The sequence below is a fragment of the Nerophis lumbriciformis genome, linkage group LG17 (assembly GCF_033978685.3).
Source record: "Nerophis lumbriciformis linkage group LG17, RoL_Nlum_v2.1, whole genome shotgun sequence".
Lineage (NCBI taxonomy): Eukaryota > Metazoa > Chordata > Actinopteri > Syngnathiformes > Syngnathidae > Nerophis > Nerophis lumbriciformis.
This window is the reverse complement of record NC_084564.2, coordinates 8,141,618-8,154,788: the sequence shown is the minus strand read 5'-3', so window position 1 is coordinate 8,154,788 and position 13,171 is coordinate 8,141,618. Positions and strand designations below refer to the sequence as shown.

Genomic DNA, 13,171 nt, shown 5'->3' with positions numbered 1-13,171 from the left:
GAAAGGAATCTATATGTTAAACATGCATGTATATTCATTAAAACATCTTTAACATGTAAACAAAAACAGCAAAATAAATACATATAAATTATATACTGTATATATCAATGTATATGTATGTATATATATATATATATATATATATATATATATATATATGTATATATATATGTATATATATATGTGTGTGTGTATGTTACTCATCAGTTACTCAGTACTTGAGTAGTTTTTTCACAACATACTTTTTACTTTTACTCAAGTAAATATTTGGGTGACTACTTACTTTTACTTGAGTAATAAATCTCTAAAGTAACAGTACTCTTACTTGAGTACAATTTCTGGCTACTCTACCCACCTCTGTATATATATGTGTGTATATATATATATATATATATATGTATATATATATATATATATATATATATATATATATATATATATATATATATATATATATATATATAAATAAATATAAATAAATAAAGCGAATTTGGAATGAATATCAGTTCCTATTAGTAACAATTCTTAATTAAAAACAATTTAATTTTTTTTTTTTTTATAAAACAGGTTTCACTGTCAATTTGTTGGCTTTTGATATTTTTTTTTCCCCCACATGGATGTCCACCAATTCTGTATTGTATCGAATGTTTTACATATTTTAGGTGAAGTCACGTTATCATGTTTGTAATCTTGCTTTGTGGACTGCCTGCCTCAATGGTGACGGGAGATGTATATAAAAGACTGTATATATCTATATATAGTAGATTTATCCCACTTGGCGTACAATCTAATCAATTGTTGGCTGAGCTTGATTGACAGGTACAAATAGTTTATGGACTATGCCAACAATGCATCTGGCGCTGATCCATCAGAGAGTTGTAATTTCGTAGAAAGATGAAAAAAGGTCAGTATTTACTCTGCTGAATGCATTCAGAAGTACGGTTTTACTTTGTTTTATTATTTTTTCTGTCTTTTTCCTATTTCTCGGTGTGTGTAAGAGTGTCTTTGTCTTGCAAATAAAGTCTGCTGGAATGTTTTGTTGCCTTCAACACAGGACAATGTGCATGTGTACTGCAAATATATCGCCAATAATTGACTTTTATGCTTTCAGCTGATGTGGTTGAGCTGGCAGAAAGTGTTAAATAATGTCTGAGAGTGTGAGAGAGTGTTTGCAGGTCAAACAGGGGCCAACTTCAGGACACTTCCTGCCCACTCAGACCTTCCAGCAACTCCTTCCAGGCCTGCACAGAGTGGAGGTGAGTAGTTTGACTTCAAGCATTTTCTCTTTTATTACAATTTGTCTTATTTAAAAATACAAGAAAACTGCATATGTCAAATTATATACAATTATTTTTACTAATAATACTACACTTTGTCATCTTTCACAAAAAGCTGAGATATATATTTATATATTTTACTTCATAATCGACCCTGAAACTACTTTTGGCCTGTTTATAAAATTAAAAATATTCAAGTGACCTGCTGTGTTTCTCAGTTGCAAAATGAACTAAGCTGCACAACTTTTCCACTACAGAGGGGCCCACTCAAATAATAACACTGAATTAGTCATTTCAATCATATTCAATAATTATATCTAACCTACTTTACAACCTTGTCAAATGATATGAAAGATAACTGTTTTATTTAACACATAAATCTTAGGCTTAGGTCAGGCTGATTAGAAAAATAAGTACTGACCTAATATATTGCATAAGTCATAAATAACTGACACAAATTAAATTGACATACAATTATTTTGTGCTAAAATAAATTAATAATGAATGTTTCTTAAATTACAAATAAAAATACAGCTTCACCACTTTAGTCATAATTTTTGCGCTTAAGATTCCACTACAGAGGGGCACGGGACCCACTCTAACACTGAATTAGTAATCTTACTCTTGATTCTAATCATATTCAATAATTATATCCAACCTACTTGTGTACAATGTTGTCAAATGATATGAAAGCATGTGTTAATCACAAAGATTAATGTTATTTAGCACACAAATCTTAGGTTTGGTCAGGCTGATTAAAAAAATAAAATAATAAGTGACTGAAAAACAATACATAGACATACAATTATTTTGTGTTAAAATAAATTAAAAATTAATGTTTCTTAAATTACAAATGAAAATACAGCTTCACCACATTAGACATATTTTTTGCGCTTAAGATTCCACTAAATTAGTAGACTTACTCTTGATTTTAATCATATAATATCCAACCTACTTACAGTGTACAACCTTGTCAAATGACATGAAAGCATCTGTTAATCACTAAGATTATTTTTTATTTAAAACATAATTCTTAGACTTAGGTCAGGCTGATTAGAAAAATAAGTACTGACCTAATATCTTGCACAAGTTATAAATAACTGACACGAATTAAATTGACATACAATTATTTTGTGCTAAAATCAATTAATAATGAATGTTTCTTAAATTACAAATAAAAATACAGCTTCACCTTTTTAGTCATAATTTTTGCGCTTAAGATTCCACTACAGAGGAGCCCACTCTAACACTGAATTAGTAATCTTACTCTTGTTTCTAATCATATTCAATAATTATATCCAACCTACTTGTGTACAGCCTTGTCAAATGATATTAAAGCATGTGTTAATCACAATTTTATTTAGCACATAAATCTTAGGCTTTGGTCAGGCTGATTAGAAGAAAGAAAAAACTAATAAATGACTGAAAAAAATACATTGACATACAATTATTTTGTGCTAAAATAAATTAATAATGAATGTTTCTTAAATTACAAATGAAAATACAGCTTCACCACTTTAGTCATAATTTTTGCACTTAAGATTCCACTAAAGACGGGCCCGGGATACACTCAAATGATAACACTGAATTAGTAACCTTACTCTTCATTTGAATCATATTCAATAATTATATATAATCTACTTTACAACCTTGTCAAATGATATGAAAGATTATTTTTTTTATCTAACACATACATTTTAGGCTTAGGTCAGGCTGATTAGAAAAATAAGTACTGACCTAATATATTGCATAAGTCATAAATAACTGACAATGACAACTGGCATTCTGCTTTTCCATCGCTTGGTTCTTGATCAGCTAGTCAGCGGCAGTTCCTGGAAGCGAGAGGCAGCAAGCAGCAGGCATGCAACTATGCTATCTGAGGATGGCTGCACTAGACGCATCACATCACCCTAAGGGTCATACCCGCTAGCCCCCATATATATATATATATATATATATATATATATACACACATATAAACATATATATATATACATAGTGTATGTATATACACATATGTTATGTATACAGTATATACTATATACAAACCCCGTTTCCATATGAGTTGGGAAATTGTGTTAGATGTAAATATAAACAGAATACAATGATTTGCAAATCATTTTCAACCCATATTCAGTTGAATATGCTACAAAGACAACATATTTGATGTTCAAACTTATAAACTTTTTTTTTTTGCAAATAATCATTAACTTTAGAATTTGATGCCAGCAACACGTGACAAAGAAGTTGGGAAAGGTGGCAATAAATACTGATAAAGTTGAGGAATGCTCATCAAACACTTATTTGGAACATCCCACAGGTGAACAGGCAAATTGGGAACAGGTGGGTGCCATGATTGGGTATAAAAGTAGATTCCATGAAATGCTCAGTCATTCACAAACAAGGATGGGGCGAGGGTCACCACTTTGTCAACAAATGCGTGAGCAAATTGTTGAACAGTTTAAGAAAAACCTTTCTCAACCAGCTATTGCAAGGAATTTAGAGATTTCACCATCTACGGTCCGTAATATCATCAAAGGGTTCAGAGAATCTGGAGAAATCACTGCACGTAAGCAGCTAAGCCCGTGACCTTCGATCCCTCAGGCTGTACTGCATCAACAAGCGACATCAGTGTGTAAAGGATATCACCACATGGGCTCAGGAACACTTCAGAAACCCACTGTCAGTAACTACAGTTGGTCACTACATCTGTAAGTGCAAGTTCAAACTCTCCTATGCAAGGCGAAAACCGTTTATCAACAACACCCAGAAAGGCAATCGGCTTCGCTGGGCTTGAGCTCATCTAAGATGGACTGATACAAAGTGGAAAGGTGTTCTGTGGTCTGACGAGTCCACATTTCAAATTGTTTTTGGAAACTGTGGACGTCGTGTCCTCTGGACCAAAGAGGAAAAAAACCATCCGGATTCTTATAGGTGCAAAGTTGAAAAGCCAGCATCTGTGATGGTATGGGGGTGTATTAGTGCCCAAGACATGGGTAACTTACACATCTGTGAAGGCGCCATTAATGCTGAAAGGTACATACAGGTTTTGGAGCAACTTATGTTGCCATCCGAGCAACGTTACCATGGACGCCCCTGCTTATTTCAGCAAGACAATGCCAAGCCACGTGTTACATCAACGTGGCTTCATAGTAAAAGAGTGCGGGTACTAGACTGGCCTGCCTGTAGTCCAGACCTGTCTCCCATTGAAAATGTGTGGCGCATTATGAAGCCTAAAATACCACAACGGAGACCCCCGGACTGTTGAACAACTTAAGCTGTTCATCAAGCAAGAATGGGAAAGAATTCCACCTGAGAAGCTTAAAAAATGTGTCTCCTCAGTTCCCAAACGTTTACTGAGTGCTGTTAAAAGGAAAGGCCATGTAACACAGTGGTGAACATGCCATTTCCCAACTACTTTGGCACGTGTTGCAGCCATGAAATTCTAAGTTAATTATTATTTGCAAAAAAAAAAGAAGTTTATGAGTTTGAACATCAAATATGTTGTCTTTGTAGTGCATTCAATTGAATATGGGTTGAAAAGGATTTGCAAATCATTGTATTCCCTTTATATTTACATCTAACACAATTTCCCAACTCATATGGAAACGGGGTTTGTATATATACTATATAAATATATATATGTGTGTGTGTGTATATATACATATATATATCCACACATATTGATACATACTGTATGTATAGACACATATGGACTATATATTCTATAGATATAAATATATATATATGCATATGTGTGTATATATATATACACATACATATATATACATACTGTATGTATATACACGTATGTACTATGTATACTATAGATGTAATATATATATGTGTGTATATATACATACTACTCAGTGGCCTAGTGGTTAGAGTGTCCGCCCTGAGATCGGTAGGTTGTGAGTTCAAACCCCGGCCGAGTCATACCAAAGACTATAAAAATGGGACCCATTACGTCCCTGCTTGGCACTCAGCATCAAGGGTTGGAATTGGGGGTTAAATCACCAAAAATGATTCCCGGGCTCAGTGCCCACTGCTCCCCTCACCTCCCAGGGGGTGATCAAGGGGATGGGTCAAATGCAGAGGACAAATTTCACCACACCTAGTGTGTGTGTGACAATCATTGGGACTTTAACTTTAACTTATGATATATACAGTATGTATATATTTATTTATATACTGGATATATATATTTATTGGTGTGTGCATATATATTTGTGTATATATATATATATTTTTTTGTATAAATAAATAAAAGTATATAATTAAGTACAAATAGGTAGCCTGGCCCTTGGCCAAATTCTTTTAACCCAATGTTATGTGTCATGTGTTATGTGTTATGTGATTCCTGTAAGAATACTGATCTTTAATTTGACATTTCTGCATTGTCATAAGTGAGTGTTTAATCCTGGTCCCTGTGATTGTTGACTAATTTCATTGAAGTGGATCCAGGGCAAAGTTCACTTCTGCTTAAATTCAGATCCCATCAGCTCAATAATCAACTCCTTTATCTCCTTCAACACTCACTTATTCATTCATTCATGCGCTGCTTCTACTTTCTTCCCAGGCGGCAGTGATGATGAAATGCTCCTTTGACACAAATCAATGTTTGCTTCTCTCTATCTACCAGTCCGGCTGATCACGTTGCTGGAGTCCACACCTCCGGCGTCCACAGTCCACTCAAGGTGCAGGAGCTCCGGCTGTGATCCCAGAGGCACACCTACTGGAAAGTGAGCAGGCCGCCGCCCTTCTCGCCGTGGGCGTGTGTCGTCCTCCTCGCTTCCGTGCGGGCCAGAGGAGTTGCGACACCGTTCAAGTTGCAGCACGAGAGGAGCAAGTCTGGAATGAAACAAAAAAAGGACAAAATACTTTTTACGGTGCAGCAGCAGGCCAGCGAAAAGGTAAGTTGATGTTTTACTGCTAAAACATATTTTAGTTCTACTGCGAAATGTAGGCACACTTGTTAGAATTGCCAAATAGTGAGCCCAGATGTTGCTATTAATGATAATTACAATAAATATATTTCAAGTAGTGATCGCTGTCAGAATTTCAATAATAAAAGCTCCACTTGTTATGGTTTTAAAAACAAAATGATGATGAACTGTTGCCATCATAAAGTGGCAGAGGCCATGTTTTTAGTGAACACAACAAACTCTCATTAGAGTATAAACACACTTTACCGGTACCAAAATTTAGATTCTTTTTTAAATAAAGGGAACCACAAAAAATTGCATTATTGGCTTTTTTTTAACAAAAAATCTGAAGGTACATTAAACATATGTTTATTATTGCAATTTTGTCCTTAAATAAGATAGTGAACATACAAGACAACTTGTCTTTTAGTAGTAAGTAAACAAACAAAGACTCCTAATTAGTCTGCTGACATATACAGTAACATATCGTGTCATTTATCTACCTATAATTTGGTCAAAATTATGAGGGACAAACTGTAAAAATGGATTATTAATGTATTTGTTAATTTACTGTTATTATCTATCTACACTTCTGTTAAAATGTAATAATCACTTATTCTTCTCTTCTTTGATACTTTACATTAGTTTTGGATCCATCCATCCATTTTCTACCGCTTGTCCCATTTGGGGGTGCTGGAGCCTATCTCAGCTTTTCGGGCGGAAGGCGGATGATACCACAAATTTAGGTATCAATCCGATACCGAGTAGTTACAGAATCATACATTGGTCATAATCAAAGTCCTCATGTGTCCAGGGACATATTCCCTGTGTTTATAAACATAATGTAAATTTTAAAAAAAGATCGATGTAATCATAGTAGTATCGACTAGATACACTCCTGTACTTGGTATCATTACAGTGGATGTTAGGTGAAGAATTACCAATGGCGTTTGATTCCATTCAGGAACAGTGGCATTAGCGGTGACGCCGGTGAGCTTTGGTGTGTAGTAAAGCATGTTTAGATATTCCTCGTCCTCCAGTGATAATGGTACTTGTAAGAGACTTACTTTATTTGTCGCCATGGAGGCGAGGATTAGTGGTTTAGAAGTAGCTAAAACACTGCCGACTTCGGCTAGCCATGTCTTAACACCTCTTCCTGAGGGTGTTTCAGTGTTATAACTTAACCTATATCTTTACTTTTTAAGCTAAAATGCGTCCATTCTCCCTTTTCTGTCTACACACTGTGTCTGCTTGTAAGTACTCTGTGTGTGTGCGCTGCCCAACATGCTCCTCTGCTCGTAAAAAAACAGCAATGTCATGACGTGACGACGACGGAGGGGCCGGGGGGTGGCGAACCGATACTTTTTAGAGGCGGTATAGTACCGAATATGATTCATTAGTATCGCGGTACTATACCAATACCGGTATACCGTACAACCCTACTTCGATGTAACGTGACGCGCTACTTTATGTCAACATGGCAGCAAGGTCAATGCAGGAAGTACATTTATACGAGGGAAAGCGACAACCAGCATCAAATTAAAAGGAACTTGATATCAAATAAAAGGAGGCAACATCACACGGCAAACAATGTGCAATACACACTACTACTACGTGGGAATAACGAACAACGAGTCAATGGTTCAGTGTCTTTATTAACTCGTGCTAACTCAATCCAGTGAAAAGATTCGTCAAACACAGCTGAGCTAATGCTGACATCACTACGTCAATTAGCAACAGGCACCGCTTTATAAATATATATATATATATACCTGTGTGTGTGTATATATATATATATATATATATATATATATATTTATATATATATATATTTATATATATATATATATATATATATATGAAATATCTTTCAAGTGCATATGTCAAATGTTTTACATTTTCTAAAAAACAAAATTAAGTGACATGATTATTACTTTGCCTTGTAATTAATTACATTTGTTAAAGAGTAACTGTGTTACTAACTCACTTACCGTATCTTCTGGACTACAGAGCGCGCCGGTATACAAGCTGCACCCACTAAATTTTAGAATAATTTTATTTCCATATATTAGCCGCACCGGACTATAAGCCGCAGATATATACGTTGTGAGATGAGTTGTTTACACAGAAATATTCTGTAAATGTTTATTTATTGTTTACAAACAGTGTCTGTAACAGCGCAGTAAAACGGCTGATCAAACAAAACAAAAGTCATCGTCCCGCTAGAAGAAGGAAAAAATATATTTCAAGCTATAAGTCGCAGATATATACGTTGTGAAATGAGTTATTTACACAGAAATATTCTCTAAATGTTTATTTACATACTTTAATTGTTTACAAACAGTGTCTGTAAAACGGCAGTAAAACGGCTGATCAAACTAAACAGAAGTCATCGTCATGGACCCACTAGAAGGAGAAAGATATATATTTCAAGCTATAAGTCGCAGATATATATGTTGTGAATTTAGTTATTTACGCAGAAATATTCTGTAAATGTTTATTTACATACCTTAATTGTTTACAAACAGTGTCTGTAAAACGGCTGATCAAACAAAACAGAAGTCATCGTCATGGACCCGCTAGAAGAAGGAAAAAATATATTTCAAGCTATAAGCCGCAGATATACACGTTGTGAAATGAGTTATTTACACAGAGATATTCTGTAAATGTTTATTTACATACCTTAATTGTTTCCAAACGGTGTCTGTAACATGGCAGTAAAACAGTTGATGAAACAAAACAGAAGTCATGGTCATGGACCCGCTAGCTGGGCAAGCTAGCTCTCCAATCAGCTAAACAGACTCAATAACTCCACAGTGACGTTTTGGTGAATTTACTGAGGAATTTGTGAAACGGAAACAATACAAAAAGAATGCCATTGTAAGTTAATAATACTAACGCAGACACTCGTAGACCTGTTAGCATATTAGCTAATGCTAAAGACGTTAGCGTCATTACATTACAATAGCACGTACAAATATGCATGCAAACACTCCTACAGACATCACACATGGGACGCTTTAGTAAGTAAGAATGGTTTTAGTTATATTGTAAAACTTACAAACATGATGGATGAAGAACCCTTACGGGTAGAAACGCTATGGACGGTTTTACTTCCGGTTTAAGGCATTAACTCAGGAAGTACATTTTCAACCCGCAACACCTGCAGTGAGCAAACTCGTCCAAAAGATGGCGACATAGCACAAACAATAACACACTTTTTCAGGTTTAAATGGTGTGTTTTTCTTACAGACTCAAAAACAATGTTAATTAAGTTATTTTTTGTTGTAAGTTGATTTGTATTTATTTATTTTTGACAATGTTAACAAGGGTACAATGTTATGCACAGTTACCCTTTTAAATAGCTAAAGTAAAAACTCATTTTGAAGATAAACCTTTGAGTTGCTCACTTATGCAAAATATTAGTTGTTTATAGCCCAATTCTTTTTAAAAAAAATACTTTTAGTGCTACTGAATCAGTGCTTCTCGGTTATTTTCTGTTACGCCCATCATCTTTCCCTTTGTTGTGATGACAATTGGCATTATTTCTCCATAAGATTGTTATAAGTACACCTCTGCATAACATGTTATCTTTAATACCATGAAAGACAACAAAACATAAGAAAATATAGCTCAACTTACAACAAAGAAATAACTTTATTAACACTATTTTCCAGTCCAGAGGTTCTTAACCTTTTTGACCTCGAGTCCCAACTTTTCCACTACACAGGGGCCCGGAGCCCACTCGAATATTAACTTCAAATAAGTAATCTTACTCTTGATTTTTAATGCTAGTCAATACATTTATGTTAATTACAAATACAGCCAAAACACTTTTGTCATACTTTTTGCGCTATTTTTTGTTACGCCCATCATCTTTCCCTTTGTCATAATGAAAAATGGCATTATTTCTCCATAAAATTGTTATAAGTACACCTCTGCATAACATGTTGTCTTTAATACCACGAAAGACAACAAAAAATAAGAAAATATAGATCAACTTACAACAAAGAAATAACTTTATTAACACTATTTTCCAGTCCAGGAGTTCTTCACCTTTTTGACCTCGAGTTCCAACTTTTCCACTACACAGGGGCCCGGAGCCCACTCGAATATTAACTTCAAATTAGTAATCTTACTCTTGATTTTTAATGCTATTCAATAAATGTATGTTAAATACAAATACAGCTATACCACTTTTGTTATACTTTTTGCGCTATTTTCTGTTACGCCCATCATTTTTGTCTTTGTCATGACGACAAATGGCATTATTTCTCCATAAAATTGTTATAAGTACACCTCTGCATAACATGTTATCTTTAATAACATGAAAGACAACAAAAAATAAGAAAATATAGCTCAACTTACAACAAAGAAATAACTTTATTAACACTATTTTCCAGTCCAGAGGTTCTTAACCTTTTTGTTCTCGGGTCCCAACTTTTCCACTACACAGGGGCCCGGGGCCCACTTGAATATTAACTTCAAATTAGTAATCTTACTCTTGATTTTTAATGCTATTCAATAAATGTATGTTAAATACAAATACAGCTATACCACTTTTGTTATACTTTTTGCGCTATTTTCTGTTACGCCCATCATTTTTGTCTTTGTCATGACGACAAATGGCATTATTTCTCCATAAAATTGTTATAAGTACACCTCTGCATAACATGTTATCTTTAATACCATGAAAGACAACAAAACATAAGAAAATATAGATCAACTTACAACAAAGAAATAACTTTAACACTATTTTCCAGTCCAGGAGTTCTTCACCTTTTTGACCTTGAGTTCCAACTTTTCCACTACACAGGGGCCCAGGGCCCACTCGAATATTAACTTCAAATTAGTAATCTTACTCTTGATTTTTAATGCTATTCAATAAATGTATGTTGAATACAAATACAGCTATACCACTTTTGTTATACTTTTTGCGCTATTTTCTGTTACGCCCATCATTTTTGTCTTTGTCATGACGACAAATGGCATTATTTCTCCATAAAATTGTTATAAGTACACCTCTGCATAACATTTTATCTCTTGATAACATGAAAGACAACAAAAAAATAATAAAATATAGATCAACTTACAACAACAAAATTAACTATATTAACACTATTTTCCAGTCTAGGGGTTCTTAACCTTTTTGACCTCGCATCTCAACTTTTCCACTACACAGGGGCCCGGGACCCACTCGAATATTAACATTGAATTAGTAATCTTACACTTGATTTTTAATGGTATTCAATAATTATAAATCTATCCTACTTACAGTTTAACAGGATAAAACTTGTCAAATGGTATGTGTTAATCACAATTATTATTATCAAGACTTAGGTCAGACTGATTACAAAAATAAATACTCATCAACTATACTGCAAAAAAGGGACTCACAAAAACTGATGAAAAAAATTAATTATATATGTCACTACAAATAAACTTTCAATAAATGTAATTTAAATACAAATACAGCTTCACCATTTTAGTCATCATTTTTGTGCTCAAGAAATTTCTCTCTGACTTTAGCTCCAGACTTCTTCTGTGATCATTACTGCCACAAGTGGTGGAAAAGTGTATTACAACAGAGCTGGAAAACAAAAATTTTTTGCCGGCCCTACGGTTAAGAAACACTGTTCTAGTTTGTAATAAGAAAGAAAATAAAAAATATGTCATTCTTATTTAAACTATAAAAATGTTTTAAAAGGCTTGAACCATTTGATACTGAAAAAAAAAATGTAAAAAAAAAAAAATAGATCAGCAACATTTACTCAGCAGCAGAATATGTAAAACATTTTCACAGCAAAAGAATGCTACTGAGTGATACTGATAAAGCACGCCCCCCCTCCCACTATTTGAGAAGTGTAGTGAAAGGAATAAACAGTGTCTGTTACCATGGTAACCAATCAAGGGCTGTCCTAACTTGTTGTTGCAGACACGCCCCGCCCCATAAATCTTCATCATGCCGCTGCAGACCGTGGCCGCCCTCCTCCGCCCTTGCTGATCCCCCCCCCCCCCCCCCCCGTCGCAAAGATGCAGCCGGGTGGCCCCCCTCCCCCTCCCCCTCCTCCCGCTTTACTGCCGCCCCCTCCGCCGCCGCCCCCCCTCGCCTTGGGTTCGAAGGCCCTGCACCGGCGCTCCAGGATGCGCAACTTCAACTGGGAGACCATCCCCAAGCACAGCGTGATGGGGAAGCACAACATCTGGACGGAGGACCAGGCAGACGGCGACTACCAGCTGGACACGCAGCACATGGAGGAGCTGTTCAGTCACAAGCAGGCCCAGCAGCGTCACGCCAACCACCTCCACGGCGTCAAGGGCGCCCCCGCTGCCGCCCCCGGGGTAGAACTGGTGAGTGCCCAGCGAAAAAGCGAGATCTTTGCTTCTTTTGGGTCACTTAAGGGCGGGTAGCTGAATTTTTGGTGCTTGAATTATGTGACCTGAATTTTTGTCCTCCAAAATAGATGACAATTAAATTGGGTGAACAATTGTATGCAAAATGTGTGTTGGCAAAGTCAGTTTGGCAAAATACAAAAATTCCATTTATAAAAAAAGATTCTGTCTAATAAAAATTTGGCGTAAAAAAATTCAGTGTGTAAGTAAAATCCTTGTAAAAAGAATCAGTCTAATGAAAAGTCAGTATAATGAAAGTTCAGTGTAATGAAAATGTTGTTTTAAAATTTATCGTAAAAAAATTCAGTGTAAAGAAAATTCAGTGTAATGAAAATGTTGTTTTAAAATTTATCGTAGAAAAATTCAGTGTGAAGAAAATTCAGTATAATGAAAATTCAGTGTAATGAACATTTTGTGTTTAAAAATTTATCGTAAAAAAAATCAGTTTAATGAAAATTCAGTGTAATGAAAATGTTGTTTTCAAATTGTTTGTAAAAAGATTCAGTCTAATGAAAATTCAGTGTAAAAAAATTCAATGTAAAAAAAAAAAAATTCAGTGTAATAAAAGTTGTTTTA

The 13,171-nt window shown here is 34.9% G+C and overlaps 1 protein-coding gene across 1 annotated transcript in view; it reads left to right on the top strand.

Annotated features, from left to right (window-relative positions):
- Positions 1–527: 527 nt before the first annotated feature.
- The window catches only part of LOC133614429 (FH2 domain-containing protein 1-like), a 43,908-nt gene continuing 31,264 nt past the window's right edge, over positions 528–13,171 (top strand). The window contains exons 1-3 of the mRNA XM_061972372.1: positions 528–1,256; positions 5,920–6,190; positions 12,138–12,553. Of these exons, the coding sequence (XP_061828356.1) occupies positions 12,236–12,553 (318 nt within the window). The 5' untranslated portion in view covers positions 528–1,256; positions 5,920–6,190; positions 12,138–12,235. The remainder of the gene's footprint in view (positions 1,257–5,919; positions 6,191–12,137; positions 12,554–13,171) is intronic.